At 59.9% G+C, this 18466-nt stretch overlaps 1 protein-coding gene across 1 annotated transcript in view; it reads right to left on the bottom strand.

The window, feature by feature from the left end:
• Positions 1-876: 876 nt before the first annotated feature.
• LOC103676539 (TRIO and F-actin binding protein) overlaps positions 877-18466 on the bottom strand; it is a 52700-nt gene continuing 35110 nt past the window's right edge. Inside the window, 13 exon segments of the mRNA XM_040637502.1 lie at positions 877-1598; positions 2315-2478; positions 3239-3325; positions 4187-4300; positions 4385-4544; positions 4992-5094; positions 6811-6958; positions 12080-12190; positions 12832-13357; positions 14851-14960; positions 15321-15410; positions 15531-15599; positions 18160-18216. Coding sequence (XP_040493436.1) covers positions 2317-2478; positions 3239-3325; positions 4187-4300; positions 4385-4544; positions 4992-5094; positions 6811-6958; positions 12080-12190; positions 12832-13357; positions 14851-14960; positions 15321-15410; positions 15531-15599; positions 18160-18216 — 1737 coding nt within the window. The 3' untranslated portion in view covers positions 877-1598; positions 2315-2316.

The following is an 18466-nucleotide window of genomic DNA, read 5'->3' as shown; positions in this document are numbered from 1 at the left end:
AGGTCCTTCCTGATTTTGCTGTCTCGAAAAGATCTATTTCAAAGTCACCTCCAAAAGCCCTCTTCTACCCCGAAGGTTGGGTCGGGGTCTCCTCTGGGTGCCTACAGCCTCTGGGACCCCCCCTGTTTTTGTGGCCTCAGGAGCAGGGCCAGTCCTTGATCAACTCCCCCAGTACCCAGGCCGGACTGATGGGAAAGGCTGTGGGGGGCGAGGTCGGGCCCCTCGTCATCCCTTCTCGCCCACAGCCCTGCAGACCGGCCGGCCGGCGCTGGGCTTGCAGTGGCCCACAACCGGGAACGAGGTTCAGCAGCAGCACAGCCGGCCCACTGGGGAATGAGGCCTCCAGCCTGGTGAGCCTGGGGTGGCCACGTCCACCCCCCCCAACCTTGTCCAAAGCTGGACATGACCTCTGGGCACAGCCTCAATACAGGACTAGGGCCGAAAGGCACCCATTAGATGGAGAAGCAAACGAAGCCTTTGAGAGGGGGCGTGGCTTGCCTAAGGTCATCAGGGGCAGAGCCTCAGCTCCTGTCCTGTCTCCGAGGCCCAGGCCCAGCGCCCACTCTAGGCCTTTGCAGACTCGGAGATGCACATGAATCACTGGGGGGGTCCGTGTCATAGGGCAGATTCTGACTCAGCGGGTCGGGGTGGGGCCTGGACTTGTATGTCTAAGGAGCTCCCTGGTGACACGGCGGCAGCGGCCGGTCTGCAAACCCCACGTGGTGTACAAAGCTGTCGCCCGACAGACAACTCGATTCTCGCCTCCGCCCTCAGAGCTCACACGCCTCCCTTCAGGAAGGGTGGGGTGCGGGGGGCGTGGGTGGTGAAGCCCCAGCCTTTAGGACCCGGCCTGCCCCAGCCATCCTGGACACCAGAGCCGCGGGAACATTTTATTAAGTTAAGAAGGCTCATGGGGCAGGAGAGAAGCCTTCGTGGGGCAGCTCCAGCCGTTCCCCGGCCAGCACCCCTCGGAGGAGGTGGTGAGGCCTCAGGGACAGCTGCCGGCTCCCTCTGCCCATCTGGCCCTCTGTCCAGAGTCCCAAGGTCCACGTGGGTCCCCTCAGGGCAGGAAGTAGTTAGTGGGAGGTAGGGTAGGAAGAGGGTGGCCGGCTCCCTGCCTCTGCCACCAGAGCCCACCCTGCCACGGCCGCTGCCCGGCCTCCGTGAGACCCCCGGGGCAGGGCCATGGGCCCAGAAGCCCGAGCAGGCGGCCAGAGCCAGAAGGGGAGCCAGCCATGGAGGCACAGGGCCACGAGGAATTGCTTTTTTCAAAGTATAAAGTGTTTTGGAAAAAAAAAAAAAAGGGAAAAATCTATATAAAAATCTCTTCACATATAAAATCCCAAAGAAGGTGCAAGGTAAGACCCAGTGCGAGGGGCGCGCTCAGATACGCAGAGTGTGTGTGTGTGTGTGTGCACATGTGTGTGGGTGTGTATGTCTGTGTGTGTGTGTGTGTGTGTGTGGGTATGAGTGCATGTGCGGCCCACAGAGGGTGGGGACAAAGCTTGGCTTCTGACGTCCATCCAGCAGGAAGGAGGGCGACTGACTGGTCCCCTCAGGCCAGGGGAGGGTCTGCCGCGGGGCGGGGCCACCAGGACCTGGAAGACAAGAGTCGGGGAGCTGCAGGCGTCGCCAGGCAGGGGCGGCCCGGAAGGCGGGGCCAGACCCGCTGCTGCTCCCGGGGCTTCTCCGCACCTAGCCTGGCCCCGCCGTGGGTCTCCCAACCGCCTCAGGAAGCCCGCGAGGGCCTGGCGGAGGTAGGCAGCCCCCCGCGGATGGGGCGCTAGAAGAGGCAGCAACAGAACGCTCTGAAGCCTGGGAAATCAAAGACAGCGTGAGACTACGTCAGGGGCCAAGCTCCGTGGGTGGTGTCAGAGGTGGGGAACGCGGTGGCAGGAATGCCGTCACCGATCCGTGATGCGTGCCATGCCGCCAGCGCTGGATTTGCGCAGACACCCAGGGGCGCTGGGGGCCCGGATGAGGGCTGTGGGCTCCCCGGGCTGCGGGTGGGGCACAGCATTAAGAGGCACCTGCTGTCACTTGGGGGCCTGTGGCAATCATCGGGCCCTGAACACGCCTCCCCACCTCTGCAGAAACTCGCTCGGTTTACAGAGCAGCCTCTGGCTGAGTCCGACTGACCCACCGACAGCCCCCACAAGCCCACGTGGCTAGTGCCACCGTCCCCATTTATGTACAGAAAGGGAAACAGAGGCCACGAGAAAGGAGCGTCCCGGGTGAGGTGGCACCAGGAGCTGGGCCCGGTGCCCCACTAGGCCTCACCCCTGCTCGACCCTGCCCGCCCCTCGGCCCTCACCTCTACTCGGCCAGGCTGTTGCGCAGGGACTCCTTCTCCTGCAGGGCGGCCATAGCGAGGCGCAGGTGCTCCTTCAGCTGCTCGATCTCCCGCTCCGACCGGGTCTTGATGTGGTTCAGCTCCACGTACACATCCTGGTACTTCCCCGAGGTGAAGCGCTTGTCCTGCGAGGGCGCAGAAGAGGCCGTGAGGGCACGGCGACCCCCCTTCCTGGCCCTGCCTCCTCGGCCCACGCCCACCATGCTCCCTGCCGCCAGCACAAAGCCGCCAGGCCCCTCCACAGGCCCCTGGCCTGGTCCCTCCAGGTGTGCCCTCGGCAACCCCGGGGCCTGGGTGCCCCCTCCCGGCAGGGCCCAGTGACGGCTTCCAGCGTCATTTTCTTCCCTGGAGATGGGAGCTGAGGCTCAGGGAGCGGAAGGCTTGTCTAAACCCACCTGGCAGTGAGCAGCCAGGGTGTGAACCAGGGCAGCCTGGCTCGGGGCTTGGGGCCCATCTGCGAGTCTGACCCACACATCCTCACGGAGCCACCAACACACGGCGGGGGCGGGGGTCAAAGATACAGGGACACGGCACCGGGCAGGCCGCAGACTCACATCCCTGGGCCCAAATCCTGCCCTCCCCACTGCCGGCCACACAGCCCACTCCCCACTGGAACGAGAGCGCCCCCGCACGGCTGCCCCCCCAGCGCCAAGCACAGTGCCCGGCACGCAGCAGGTGCTCAGGACGTATCTGCTGACTCAATAAAGCAAGTGTGGCCGTGGGCAAGTCCCTCCCCCCCTTAGCCTCAGTGTCTTTGGAGAGGCACAACGAGAGCCACGGATGAGGCGGTGAGCAGAGCGGCTGGCACGGAGCGGGTGCTCACAGGACGGGGCACGCAGGCGGGTCCAGGGGCCCCCCGCCCACCAGCGCCGAGTCGGACCCTACCTTCTGCAGCATCTGCAGCTCATCCCGGAGACACTGCACCTCCTTCTTCAGGTACTGGAGCTCGTTCTCCTTCACTCGCAGCAACACCTAGGGTCACGGGTGCCGGGCTGACCCAGGGCCACAGCACCCTGCAGCCTGGCTTCTCTCTGCCTCGGGCCCTTAGAACGCAACTCCCAACCCGCACCAAGTCCCACCACACCCCAGGGCCAGGCTCCTCCGGGAAGCCCTCCCTGATTTCTCCTTGCGCTCTCACCTCTGTCCATACCAGTGAGTGGGTGTCTCATGATCACCTCGGCTGTGGTCCCAACACAGCACCCGGCCCTCAACTTGAGGGCAAACAGATGACAAAGGGAGCCAGAGAGGGCAGGCCTCCCTGTGAAATACCTCAAGAACCCCTCCCCAAACCCTGAGGGACAGGGTTTGCTATTCTGACTTGACCAAATCGGAGACAAGTTCGGCCAGAACTGGGGAGGCTTAAGAGCTTCGACCCTGGAGCCAGACTGCCAGGTTCCAGCCCCGACTCCTGCGCTGACTGGCCGCGAGACCTCGGGCAAGGTCCCTGACCTCCCTGCATCTCAGTGTCCTCATCTGTAAACTGGGACAGTAACGATATCTACCTCGTAGAACTGTTATGAAGATTCAGTGAGTTAACAGATATGAAGGACTTACCGACATTCCAGACACACAGTAAAGCCATGTATAAATGTTTGTAAAATAAAATAAAATAATAATAAAAAATAAAACATTAGGGGATCCTGGGATCACACACATGTTCTCACTCCAACTTGTCCCAGTAAGGGGGACGCTAGCCTCCTTTCACAGATGCGCTCCTGGGGCTCAGCATGGTGGGGTGACTTGCCATGGTCACCCAGCAGCTAGGTGGTAGGCCCCCCACAGGAGGGCTGGACGCTGGCGGTGGCTTTGTCACAGGTGCCCGTCCCAGCTCACCTCCAGCTCACAGGAGCTCCGCTCGCTGCCGCGCCCACAGCCGTCCCCCGTGCCCTGGGAGGCAATGAAGCCACGCAGCCGGTCGATCTCCTCTGAAAGGCGGGCGTGCAGCTCCTGGGAGGCACGGGACGGTCAGCGCGGGGATGTGGGGACGCCAGACCGCCGCGCCCCCGACCCCCGAGACTGGGCCAGGCTCACCTGGTTGTGACGCAGCAGCTCCTGGCCCTCCTGCTGGCAGCGCCGCAGCGTGTGCTCCCGTTCCTCGGCCTGCCGCGTCAGGGCCCCGATCTCCAGACACTTCTGCGAGTACTGCTCCGACAGCACCTGCAGCTCCCGCTTCAGCGCCGCCACGTCTGACCTGCCCGGGGCAGAGGAGGGCAGCGACGGCGTGGGATGCGGCTCAAGACAGACTCAAAGCAGCTCAGGACTCCAGGTTCCTGCTCTGGCTCTGCCTTCAGCCCACTGCGGGCTGTGAACTGGCGACCGCCTCTTTGGGCTGCAGGTGCCTCCTCAATAAGGAGGTGGGTGGGTTAAGCCTCAAAGGCCTCTACAGCCCTAACACTCCAGAAAGGTCCTCTGCGGTGGGGAGGGACACCTACTGGCCAAGGGTAGTACTGCAGCCCAGCTCTAGGGGACACTAACCAGAAGAGGAGGTGGAGGCTGAGACCAGCTGGATAAGAAGGGGCCTAAGGAACTATCTATGTCAACTGGCATGGGGTTCCCACCTTATAAACACCAGGGTGGGCAGCCCCTAGCTCAGAATGAGGCCCAGCCCATAGACCCCAGAGTCCGGGTGCCATCTTACTGGTGCTGCTTGCGAAGGCCATCCGGGCCCTGCTGGAGGCTCCGCGTCTTGCTCAGTTCCCGGCTCAGCTCCTCCTGGTAGGCCTTCTTCATGGCCTCGATGGCTGCAAGCAGGGCAGAGGCATGAGGGGAGCTTGGCGAGGGGCCAGCAGCAGCAAGCTCCACCTCCTCCAAGGCCCCACGTGCACCATGCAGACGGCAGCAAAGAGCACTGAACCAGCGCATATCAGGAATGGAGTGGCTTTGGGTAAGTTGCTCGACCTCTCTGAGCCTGTCTATCAAGGGAGGATACCAATCCCTGTCTGCTGCGGTGGGACAGTGCTGGGAGACATCAGTATCTGACCACTGGTACCTCTTGTCAGTGACGTCCGGGTGGGATCCCACACAGCCCACCACCCCTGCAGGGCCTGGAGGGTTCTTTCACAAGGCTGGGCTCCCTTGCCCAGCCCACTGATCATACCCAGTGCAGGGACTGCAGCTGGCACAAGTCTGTGCAACTTTTCGCAGGGGACTTAACCCTCCTGTGCCTCGGGTCCCTTGCTGGAAAACAGGGAGAACAACAGCACCTTCTCTCGTGGGTTACTGGAATATGTGTGTAGAGCATTCAGAGCCACGCCCGGCCCAGAGCAGATACAGAGAGAGCTCGTGCTGGCTTGTTTTTCAGACTGTGAGCAACCAAGGACTAAGTGCTTTCACACTCACACAGGGTGGTTGGGAGGATTAAACAAGCCCTCGTCCATAATCTTATCCATAATTCTAAAATCCAAAGGCTCAGAACACTGGAAGTTTTTCATAACTCTTTCGGTGGCAATCCCTGACCTGAACAGACGCAAGGCTACCTGCATCCGTAGCCCACTTAAGCATAACTCTGAGAAGTTCCACCATGAAAACCATAGCACTAGATTTCAGGGAAGAGCCCTGACTCTGCTGGGAAGGGTATCTAACCGGCGCACTAGGTTATCTTCTTAAAATGCAGGACACGCTGGCTCCGGGGTTTGGGATGAGGGGCCGTCGGCGTGAGTGCGTGAAGCACGGGACACGGCGCTGGGAGGCGGGAAGTTCTAGATCAAGTGACTTCTCTCATCACTGTTATGACTCTGCACACCCCGTGGGAGTGCCTACGGATGTGCCGGGCACACACGGGAGGTGCGCAGGGAACACGGTGAGGGAGGGAGATGTCCAACATCGTGGGCACTCCTGTTTCTGGCTTGGGAGAGCAGAGGGTGGGGTTCAGGGCCCCACTCCGCAGACAGGGTGCTCTGAGCCCCAACTCCGGGTCTGCCATCCCCAAGCCGTGCCATCTGGGACGAGTCATTAACCTTTCTGAGCCCCAGTTTCCTCATCTGTGAAATAGGGTCCGTCCGTCAGGCACTGCAAAGAGCTAAGGGTGCTCGCGTGGGGAACAGGGCTCAGCAACAGCTCACAGCTTTGCTCCTGCCCTCCCCAGGGCCTGGTCCTCTCCCCCGCCCCCCCCCAACCTGGTCCGCCGCTGACCAGTCTCTACCCTAGCGAACGGCGCACACCTGCGCATGGAGCTGGAGCTCAGTGTGTGCGTGCGGGCTGGGGTGAGATCCCCAGTGGCTGCGCGCCCCTGAGGGACAGGAGTCCCAACCCAGAAGGACATGCGGGTGGGGGTGGGGGCTTTTACTGCCTCAGTTTCCCCTTCTCAATTAGGAGCAGAGGCCAGTTCTGGGGGCTCCACCCCCCTCCTGGTCCCTTTTCCCAAGTCTGGCACTGAGACCCCCACCTCTTATTTAAAGTCCTCCCCAACATCAGCCGAGGAGCCGCAGCGGGAGGCTCGCGGGGCCCGGGGTCCTCACCTGAGGCCGTGGCCGCCGTCTCCTCAGCCAGCAGCCACTCCTTCTCCTGCTGCAGCCGCTGCAGCTCGCGCTCGTGGTGCCGCTGCAGCTCCTCCATCACCTGCTGGTGCGAGGACTCCATCGCCGCCAGGCTGCGCTCACACGCTTCCTGCGGGCGGAGGCCAGCTGGGTCCCGGGCCGCCCCCAGGCCCGGATGGTGGCCCTTCCCCCGCCCCAGGCGGTGGGCGTCAAGGGCAGGCCAGCCCCCGCACCGGCCGCGTCCACCTCTCCTCCCTGGAGCCCCGCACCACCAACCACACCTGCCCCTGCTCCCCCGATCCACAAACCTCAGCCTGCCACTCTCCTGCTTCCGTCCCTTCGGAGGGTCCTATCCCGCGGGCTCAAGTCCCTGCTCCCGTGTCTGACCCTCGTGGCCTCAGGCTGGGCCTTTCCCCACCAAGGAACTCCAGATAGGCGAAATAATTCATGGCATGGTCAGAGCTCTGAGCTTTAGCTAAGGCTAAGCCCTCTGCCTGGAACGTTCTTCTGCAACTTTCTCTTCCAGAATAACGAACTTGGCCTGCAGTCCAGCTTAATGTCCTCCCTGCTCTATCTCTGAACAGCCTCTCCCCTGCCTCTGAAGGCTCTGCCTCTGCCAGACAGGGAAGACCTGATCCGGCTCGGAGCTCCCCGGGGTCCGGACCAGAGCCTAACACGTGGCAGGTGCTGAGTAAGTGAGCTGAAATTGATGACATCACCAAATAGGGCCTGTAGACAAGAGTGGCAAGCGTTTACAGGACTGGTAATGCGCGCTGCTTGGGAGCTGCCTGCGACAGGTGGGCGGGGGGGGAGCTCGTGGCATCATCACATTTTTAGTAACCCCCTGTTGACCCCACAGAAAGTCACATGTGGGCAAAGACTCTCGGACAGGGGTATTCCCTATGGTAAGGCCGGTAAGAGATGAAAACCGGAAACAACACCTAACAGGGGAGCCCTTAACTAAATGATGGGACCGAGCCTTACAAAGGCCCCCGGGGCAGATGGTGAAGGACAGAGCTGCCCACGCGGACGGCCATGGAAAGGCGTCCCGAAAGTTAGGGGACTCAAGCTGGTCTCTGCCAACATGTATTGTGCGATCCCACTCACAGGAACAACACAGGGCCACGCATCCAAGTCCACGAGTGTCAAACACAGTGAAGGGTATGGGAGGATGCCGTGGGGGGGGGGCAGAGTAGCGGCGCCCAGAGATGCCCACGGCCTACTCCCTAGAACCTCTGAATATGTTACCTTACGTGGCCGTGGGGCACTGAAGTTGCTAATCAGTTGACCCTAAAATAGGGAGACTATCCTGGATTATCCCCTGGGCCGGATGGAGTCACGGGGTCCTGGGATGTGGAAGTGGAGGCAGGAGGGCAGAGAGGGAGAAGTGACCACAAAAGGTCAGTGACAGGAAGTGAAGGGGCCAGACTCTCCACTGCAGGCTTTGCAGACGAAGGACGGGGCCAGAAGCCCAGGAAGGCTGGTGGCCACAGGCCACCGGAAAGGGCGACGAAATGGGTCCCATGCGAAGCCCACGGAAAGGATTTGAGCCCAGAGAGACCCCGGTTAGGCTGCTCCCTTTCAAATCCGTGAGATAATACACTCGTGTTATTTAAGGTTGTAGTGATTTGTTCCAACAGCAACAGGAAACTCTAGGGATGGTGACCAAGGTAACCCCTGGGTGGGGGTGGGGGTGGGAGGTGGGGGGCAGGGGAGGCAGAGCTCACGTGTTTATTTCTAACCTTTTGATTAGACTGAATTATTTTTGAAAATGTTAACATATTATGTAATTAAATTTAAGATCACAGGAAAGGAAAGGGGAAGAGCCCTGGAAGAAATTGAAGCCGAGGGTCAGATAAGAGAGTATATCCCCCCCATGCCATAGGGCCCCTCATGGTGTGGGGGGACTGACTCCCACCTCTCCAGCAGGTGCACCAGGGGGCTACAAGGACCAGTCTGGGGGAAGGGCCAGCTGTTCTGAGTGGGGGGTAGGTAACGTCTCTCCCTCTGCATCTGTCCTGTGTCCTTCCAGTCACAATGACATTGCTTTGGAATTCCACACAGTGGGTCCTGACCCTCCCTGTACCAGAGGGAACTCGAATGAGCCTCTTCCCCACTCTGAGCCTCATAAGACAGGCCCATAAGACCAACTCATGGGGGTCCCTAAGATAAGCCCACCTATAGAAATGGGAGCAACATAGGGGGTGGGGACAGCTGTCCTTACAGGGCCAGATGGGGCAGGCAGACCTGGCAGCTACTAGGGGGTCCAGAGGCAGGAACCAGCCCAAGAGGAAGAAGGGGCTCCTAGAAGGCCAAACACCGCTCTCTCTGCTGTATCTTTGGGAGGCCCACGGTGTCGAACGGCCGCCTCTGACATGGATCAAAGTAGATCAAGAAATGCCCATTACTCCCGCAATAAGTGGGAAGGAGGCCAGAGAACGTTCTGGAGGCCCGGCGGGTGAAGCCCCAGACCCCCTAGTTGCTCTGTCCTATGTGGCAAGCCCCACAAGCTGAAAGGGGGGCGCCCATGCAGACGAAGGTATCAGGCTGGGGAATCCCTCCCCAGCCGTCACTCTCCAGGGCCCGCTGAATCCCCAGCCACCTCCTCCTAAGCCAGATGGCTCAGCTTCTCTTCTCTGGCGCCCTCCACCTCTAGGGCCCCTCCTCCACCCGTCTTCGTCTTCGGCTCTGTTTCCTTATCATTCCCTTCTCACCTCCGCCCCCCCAATTCTATTTGCACCCCTGCCCATCCCAACCTAACTGGATGAAATGGCTGACAGCCCTTTGTGTGCCCAGTGGCCCCATGGGGACCAGGAAGCCTGGACTGCAGACGCAGGAAGGTCTCAGCACCTCTCCATGCCTGTTTCCCCACCCGTACGCTGAGCAATCAGAGCAGTGCTTTCCAACCTTCATTTTAGTGACAAATCTTTTCCCAAAAGAAATCTAATGCAGGTTCTAACAGTAAAACAGACAGATGAGGCTGCTCGGATACCAGATACCGATGGCTGTGAATGGAACCACCCAGAAAGGCAGCCCCTGGGGTGTCCAAGGGCTCTGAGTACACTTTGAAGCCCTCTGGTTGGGGGTCTCTGAGGGGTGTCCCAGCTGCCTCAGGCCCTGGTGTGGGGCCTCACCCAGCCTGAAGATGTCCCACCCACTCCTTCTCTGGCCTCAAGGGTGCCTTTGACAACACTGGTCCCTCCCCCCTCCCCTGCTCCACTCCCCTCCCCACACCAGGTGACCCCAAAGCTAGCCCCACCCCACCCCACCCCCGCAGGTCCCAACTCCCCTGTGCCCTGGTCTCCCTTCAGCTAAATGCTCTACCCCAGAGGGCTCCTGGCCTTGGATGGTGGCCCAGCCTCAAGGCCCCTGGGGGCTCCCCTCTCACTTCCTTGGGCCCAGTCACCCAGTCCTCACCTCTCCTCCCTGCACACACCCTCCTGCAGCCCTCGCTCCTCCAGCCCCTGTCCTAGCTCCTGACACCATCCTTGCCCCCTCCCAGGTCCCCCTCCACCCCCACACCACCTTCCTGATGTCATTGTCAGACCCCCAAGCCCCCTCAGGTCTGCGGAATGAGATCCCAACTCCTTGGCTGCCGGAGGTCTCCACTGTAGACACCTACCAGCCCCCCACCTCCCGCCCCAGCCCGTGCCCCCACCCCAAAACCAGTGCCTTCCTGGGTGCCCCGCACAGCCACCTCCAACCCGGAACTTCTAGAAGGCCCCCCTGCCCCGCTAGAAGGCCCCCCTGCCCCGCCTAGGATCCCGGCAGTCTCTTCTACTTCAGGCAATGGCGTGCCAACTGGAGGCAACGGATCGTCGTATTTTTCACGATTTTGTGACATGGGTGTGAAGCGCAGCCATTTAAAAAGTTAAATTATATAAACTTAAAATTAACTACAGTGAAAACAAAGGTGATACTCAAAATTCATCACTTTCTAATTATTTCACTGCATTTTATTATTGTCTAAGCTCTTGAGTTTGGGGGTTTTTTTTAAAGATTTTATTTTTAAGCCATCTCTACACCCAACGTGGGGCTGGAACTCACGACCCGAGATCAAGAGTCGCTCGCTCCACCGACTGCGCCCGCCGGGCGCCCCTGTGCTCTTGAGTTTATTTACGTCTTCCGTATCTTGTCTGGTGGCAACGCTCTATAACTCTGTCCACATATATCTTCCCAATTCGGTGTTCAGGGACATCAGCCATAGTGGGAGTATTTACACCGCGGAAATTGGTAAACATTACAAATCAGGGCTTGGTTTATGGTTTTGCTGATTGTCTGGACTTAAGCAAGGGCTGAGAAAATGCTAGTAAGGCAGATTAAACTTCCAAGTCTGCCAGATTTATAACCATCACACTGTAACTAGAACACAGACCTGAGAAAATACTCTAAATAGAATATTCTCAAAAGAAAACTATTTTCCAATTCGGCCAAGAAGTGACTCGTGATGCCGACCAAGTAAAATTCTGACATACGTCTTCTCGTTTTACTCATTAACATGAACCAAACTGTCAACCAACATTCATGTTAGAACACTCCTCATTTGCCAGTTAGCTGAGGCTACAAGCATTTGGGAAAACCCGTGAAAGTATTCGGAGAAATGTCAATGAGCTATATATGGAGCTCCCAAGAAAAGCGATATCTTTTCTATTTGTACGCTGTGTCCTAAACATCTTTTATACGAGTAAAATTGATAGTAAGCCACGGCCAAATGTCCCCAGAGGAACAAATCAGCCTTAGCTGAGAACGCAGACCGAGCGTCCCCTGGGGGCCGCTGGAGGGTCCCACATCTCGCAAGCCACCTGCTGCAGGGTCTTGGCCTGGCAGGCACGGGCGGGATTTCCTGCCCATTTTCACTGCCTCAGCAGTGACCTGGGGGCCTGCCGCTGGGGATCCCACTGTCCACTGGCTCTCCTCCCCGGATGGCGTGGGAGAAGGGGTCCAAGTGCAGAGTGTCACGGGGGGGCTCACACACAGCCCCTGCAGTCAGCTGGAACCGAACTCAAATCCCACCTCTGACATCTGCAGCTCAGGTGACCTCGGGCAAGTCCCATAACCTCTCAGAGCTCAGTGGCTTGTCTGTAAAATGGGCACAGTGATCATGTCTACCTGCGGGGTACATTCAACGAGACGATACAGATCAAATGCCTCACACGGGTTCTGCGACACTTCCAGAACATCGGCTGTTCTCCGAAACCTCGGCAACCAGAAGCCTGCCCACAGCCCCCACCAAACAGCCCCTTGGCCTCACCTGCGAGATGTAGCCCGGGGGGATGTGGCTGTCCTCCTGGGACCTGGGTGCACCCTGAGGAACCTCTCCCTGAAGACGCCATGCCTCCAGCTGGGCGCGAAGAGACTGGACCTACAAGGGGATTGGGGGGGGGGGTGGTCAGTGGGAACCTGGAAGCCGGGAAGGGGGTGCTGGGAGGCAATGAGGAGCTTTAGGTTTGAGCAGGGGAAGCAGCCCGTGGCGGGAATGCAGGCAAAGGGGACATTCCAGCTGTTTCCTGGATGGCCAGGTCAGTGACCCAGGAGAACTTTGTCCCAGAGAAGACTAAACAGGGTTGGGAGCAGGACACTGTGGCCACAGACACTGATCACATTACGTAGGTGGTCTCTGAGCCTCAGTTTCCCATTAGTACAACTGTAACCTGGTCTACCCTCTGGGACCATGAGACAGCTCAGAGGATTACGTGAACCAATAGAGGTAAAGAAGGCCTAGGATGATGTATACAGAAGATGCTTAAAAAGTGGTCTCTCCCTCCTTTTCCCTTCTCTGTGGTTGCTGAGGACAAAACTAAGAAGGAAAAAAATGCCCCAAAACAAGAAACACCAAGGCCCAGGAAAGAAGATTCCAGTTCATAAGAGTCTGAGGTATCAGTGAATCGGGGGTGAGCTCCCCATCACTTTAGGTACGCGAGGCAAATGCCACACTGTGACTGCAGGCATAGGAGGGGCGCTGGTGGGGTGAGGGGGCTCCCGGAGGCCAGTGATGACGCCTACCTCCTTCTCCAGGGCCTCGTGGCTGTCACCTGGAGGGCCCCGGCGCTCCCCACGGCTTTGGTTGAGCAGGGCGGTGAGAGGCACCCGCCTGTTCTCCCGCAAGGGCAGCTTCTCCAGCTCCTGCCACTTCTTCTCAATCTCCTCACTGAGCCGGCTCTGCTGGTCCTCAGTCAGGGGGGCACCCAGGCCCCGGCGCGGCCCCTCGCCACCAGCGGTCTCCGGGGGCCGGCTGTCCGTGGCCTCAAACCACTTGCGCCGCTCCTCGGAGCGCTGGGCCAGGTCCCGCTCCAGCTCCTCCTGCTTGGCCGGGCGGTCGAGAGTGCGGGCCGGGGTGCGGGCCCGCTGCGGGGGGCCCTGAGTCAGTGGGGAGAGCTCCACGTAGTCCAGGGACTGCCGCTGCCCGTCCGCCTTCCGCAGGCTGCCCCGACCGATGACCTCAGAGCCCCCCCGCTGCTCCCCTGCCTTCAGGGAGCCCTTCTGGGTGCTGTAGCCGTGGAGCGTGTTCTCCTTATTGCAGTCCGAGAGCCTAGGATGCCAGCAGAGCCTCGTCAGACGGGCCCTTGTCCGGTCGGTCCCCAAACAAGCACTTCTGGAGTGCCACCCGGGGGCCGGGGCCAGACCCCCATCTAGAGCTTAGGACTAGAGCGTTATCATTAACAGACCCTGGGAAGCATCCCAGGGCCAGCGCTTAGCAGCAGAGGCAGGACAGGGGGGTTCCCTCTTTGGCCCCCAGCGACCTCCTCTGTAACACAGGCCAACATGCCTCTCATGGGATGGATGCGAGGACCAGGTGAGTGAAAGTGTGTAAAGCAACCAGAAGCCCTTCGCCAACGGTGATCAGAGAATTATGACCATAAGTGTGGTGTAAGGCAAGGTCCTGGGCCCAAGGGGCTCACAGTGGAACAGGGAAGATGAGGTCAACAGTGTTGATGAGGTGGGCAGTGACCTCTGGGTGCACAGAGCACCAACTGTGGCAGTCCTCCCCCTCCTCCATTAGTAATAGCTGGGTACATAGTCGGCCGGCCAAAAACGACACCCCCCCAGCAACCCTTGCAGCCACATGGCCATGTGACTACATTCCGCCCAGTGCTGTGAGAGGTGGCCCCCTTTCAAGCCCCATGCCCTGGCCGGGCTCCTGGCTGGGACTCCGTGAGAACCGAGCCACACACAGAGGTGTGAGCTGTGGGCCACAGAGCTGCCCCTACAGGTCTGGATCACACACTTCTAGATTGTTCTGGAGAGAGAAAGAAAGCTCTCCCTTACTTATGCCACTGTGTTTGGGGCTTCTTTGTTACAGCAGCTGAGCCTACAGACTAACTCTGAGTCCAGCCGCATCGCGCTCGAGAGTCCACAGAGGGCTTCCGCGCACATCCCTCCCGAGGCAGGCGTCACACGCTCGGCGTGACAGATGAGGCATCGGACGCTCAGACAAGAAAGTCACTGGCCTGGGGTTGAACAGCCAAGGAACGGCCAAGCTGGGGGGCTCATGCTTGGGCCCCCCAGTACCACGCACCATTCCTGCTGTCTAGCAGCTGCGATTCCCAGCCCCCCCCCCGGGGGCAGCGAGGGTTTATACCGTGGGGGGGGTGGGAGGGGGCTCTGCCAGCCACTCACTCAGTCCTCCTACCCTCCAGGCAAGGCGACCTCCAGCGGGGTGAGCGCCGCATCTGGACCACCTAACCACACCCTGTCCCTAGCACAGGCTTAGACACAGCTCCCATGGCTCTCAGACAATCAGCCACCTAGCGGTGGCCTCTGACTCACTGGCATGTTCTCCGGACAGTCAAGGCCCCTCCTCCCCTTTCAGGATGCGGGGGACTATAAAGGGATGGCAGTCAAACCTCAAATCCTCCAAGTATTTTTGGGTGAGCGCCAAGAATGCTCCTTGCCCCCTCCCCATTTTGTTGACGGAGAAATGGAGGCCCCGGAGCTACAGCCGGGCCCTCCGCTGTGTGCCGTCCCCTCAGGGATGCAGGGCTAGGTGCCTCCCTCAAGGTCCCAGGCCAGCTCGGCACGTACTTGGTGACATCTGGGGCAGAGGTGGGTCGCACGGTCTTCCTCAGAGCCTCAATCCAGTTTCGCCGGATCCCCGAGGTCATGGCCGACAACGTGTAGACAGCGTCCTTGGTCTGCAAGTCCACCCCACGGGCAGGTTGCCACGTGGCCCGCCCCACCCCCACTCTGCTCCCTCGCCACTGTGCACCCCGGGGAGGCTGGCCCTTTCCCCCCAGAAAGGAACCTAAGGTCCCACACCTAGGGATGAGGGGAGGGTGCCCAAGCTCCCCTCCACTAGCTGGCTCCAAGATCTCCCGAACATTCCACCCTCCCTCTCCCACCAATGACATCTGGGGCCTCCCCAGATATGCCTGGTGTCGGCAGCAGCGCTTCCGACTGGCTCTAAGGCCAGGGTCTCTAGGTCAGTGAGTGACAGGAGGCAAGCGTGAAGCCCGTCACCCCGCCCATGGCACCCCAGCGGCACGGCAGCTCACATGGATCTGGAAGCCGTAGTTACGCTGCACCGCATACTCGGTGACGTCCGTGCACGAGCGCAGGTCGATCTCGCCATCCAGCTCATCGGCCTGCGGCAGGGAGGCCCACAATGGTCCATGCCTTCCACTCCCCCCGCCCAGGCCCCCCAATCCCCTTCCAGGGCCCCCCAGCGCTTGATGGGGGCAGGGAGCCTTCCCACATGGTCTCACCTCCTCAGCGGTGGAATCCCTGTAGTACTTCAGGCTTGAATCTGTCAGCACGAACCAGTGCTTCTTCCACTGCGAAGGAGAGGTGGCAGTGAGCGAGGGGAGGGGGGCTGCGGGGAGGGCGGAACGCAAGCAGGGGGTGGGCACCGTTCCGCAGCCGTCCTGGGGGCTGCTGGGTCAATGGCACCCTCTTCCACCCTGCGGATGGCCCATGGGGGCAGGGGACAGAGCAGAGGCAGAAACTCTAGATCTGAGCCTGGCCCTCCAGGGGCAGCATCTGGGAAATGGGTTGGCTTTTTCCTCAGTGCCTACACCTTCCCTTGCCTTCTGGGAGCCCTTCTCTGATGTGCTGACAGTCCCGTAGCCCTCCTGACCCTCTCCATCGAGATCACCAAGGCTCCTACGAGCAACCGCTTCCAGTGCAGACCGGGAAGGGGTTGTGGCCTGTGTAAGGTAATTTGTCTAGCAAGTCAGGAAGCAGAGCTCTGCACATCTTTTCCCCCAGACCCCTCTGGATCACCTCAGTAGCCAAGGACAAGGGTCCCAGAGTGGGACTGGGAGGTGGCCTGGGGGGAGGCGTCTGAGTGCTTGTCCTATTCTGTTCCTTGAGCTGGGTGCTGGTTACACACGTGTTCAGCTTGTCAAGGATGTTATCTGTGCATTTATGATCTGGGCCCCTTTCTGCAGTGCCTCTCTGCTCCAGCTGGGGTTAGGTCAGCAGGCCGCAGAGGGGAGGGGAGAGGAAGGGCGCCAGACAGCTTGATATGAAATATGCCAAGTTCAGCCCCCCTCTGGGCTTCTGGCCATTCACTGGAATGCCAGTCGAGGTCCACCCACTCGCAGGGTCAGCACATGCCACCCAGTCCTCGGCCCTCCTGGGGCTCCCCCACATCACCAAAGTCTATCCACATTATTCTAAATACTTAGTTTTCTTTCCTCAAGAAAATGGCAAGCCTTCAAGGATGTGCCAGAATGACACTTTCGACTTCTTTCCACACAGCCTCCCCCAAGAAATAGGGTTTAGTACCCAAGAGACCTAGGTTATAATTTTATCCCTTGCTGGCTGTGTGTCTTTGTTCAGGTACCTCGACCTCTCTGAGCTTCATTCTTCTGACTTGTCAAGTAGGGCTAATAAGAAATCCCTAAGCCTTCTTGTGAGGTTAGAAGCAGCTACCCCTCCCTCGTATGTCTCTCGTGGCACTTAGCAGACGGTCAAGCACTAGGTTACTGGGGATTGTCCTAAGAGTGGCCCGAGTTGCCACGCAGGACCTCAACCGTCCCTCTACAATACAAGGCAGGGCTTCTGTGCCAAATGGGCTCTTCGGCCCTTGCAGCCTCATCTATGGTGCTGACATAGGAGCCAGGTGGAGTTCCACGGCCTTAGGCAGCCCGAGTTCCAGGCCTGGGTCTCCCGAAGGGGCTACTAGGCCGGGAAGTGAAGGAAGCTCTGTGGGCCTGTCCCTTGTCTGTGTACCAAGGGGCTGGGCTGGCTCAACTCCCAGAGCCCTTCCAGCCTGGACATTCCAAAACCCTGCGAAAGAAGATGAGTAGCAGCCAGTTCTGGGTGGGGCTCATCATCTCTGCCCTTCAGAGACCCTGGGTGGGGAGGCTGGGAAGGGTCACTGGCAGGCTGCCAGGCCTTGTGTGAGCCTGGAGCGCAGCCACCAGAGGACAGGCGAGCAGGCAGCAGGAACGGAAGGCTGTGGGCTGGAGGGAATAAAACATGTGGGTAGGAAACACAATGAGATTCCCTTTGGCTCTGGGCCCTCCCCGGCATGCGGGCTGCACACAGACCCGAGCCACGGGCGCATGCAGGACAGGGGCGGGGAGCCGTCCCCTCCCAGGCTGAGTGGGCAGGAAGCCAGCTCCAGCTCCCAGACTCCATCCAGCCTGGCAGCTGAAAGGGCAGAGCCACCGAGAGGCCACTGTCCCTCCTGGTTCCAAGGATGGACACGTTAGAGAAAGGGAAGGGTTATTAGCTGAGCTCTGGCAGGGACCCTACCCGGCTCGAGCTCTCCAGCCCTGTTGTCCACCCTGGAAAGAATCATCATCACCCATCATGCCCATTCCATAGATGTGGTTCCTGAGGCCAGGGGAAGCTGTGGCTCAACCGGCGGAGCCCCAGGCTGGTGAGACTTCAAAGCCTATGCTCTGAGGCCCACTTCTGGGGGGAGGGAGCAGTTCCTGCATGGCTGAATCTTTGGGAATGTGTAATGTCTCAGGCCAACTGATCTCTCTGAATCCTTCCACACCAGACCCTCAGACCCAGCCAGCGTCATCAAGAGGTGAGAGGGCCGAGGGGCTCTTGGTGACACGAGGGGATGGGGTGTAGGGCCTGAGGGGCTAGGAGGGCTCTACGCCTGCTGCCCTGTATGCCTGCAGATTGTTCTAGAAGGCTAAGATGACATAGCCTCTGCCTGTCCACCCCCACAGCCCAAGGCCCTCTGTGACTGCACAAGAAATGCCGGCCCTCAGGGTCCCTACTCTGGGCCCTCTCCACTCAGAGGCCAGGCTCTCCAGAAGCCTAGACAAGCCGTGGGAGCAGCTCAGCCTGCTGGGCTGCCCCCAGGGACCTGCTGGGGCTCTGAAGCTGCCCAGGCCAACCTCTCCCCTCTCGTTGCAGCCCTCCTACCTCTCCAGGCTCGTCCAAGATCGACATCCATCCCTTCTTGAAGTTGAGCAGATCGGGCTGTGGGAAGATGAGGAGGCAGGTGATTTAGGCCCAGTGGAGAGCCAACCGGGGCTGGGGGGGGTGGTGTTGCACCCATCCTGCCCCGAGTCCTGTGCGACTGAGGTCTTGCGAAGCCAGGCAAGGGGGGCTGAGGGCCCAGGTAACCCCCAAATCCAGGCAGGTTCCCCAGCCACTGGGGCAGCCTTGGACCCTTTCTCCAACAATTTCTGAGAGCCAAGACGGTAGGCAGGGGGGCTGACACATCCAC

Source organism: Ursus maritimus, unplaced genomic scaffold, assembly GCF_017311325.1.
Source record: "Ursus maritimus isolate PB19 unplaced genomic scaffold, ASM1731132v1 scaffold_21, whole genome shotgun sequence".
Taxonomy (NCBI): Eukaryota; Metazoa; Chordata; class Mammalia; order Carnivora; family Ursidae; genus Ursus; species Ursus maritimus.
The sequence above is the reverse complement of the archived record's forward strand: the minus strand, read 5'-3'. Positions and strand labels throughout refer to the sequence as shown.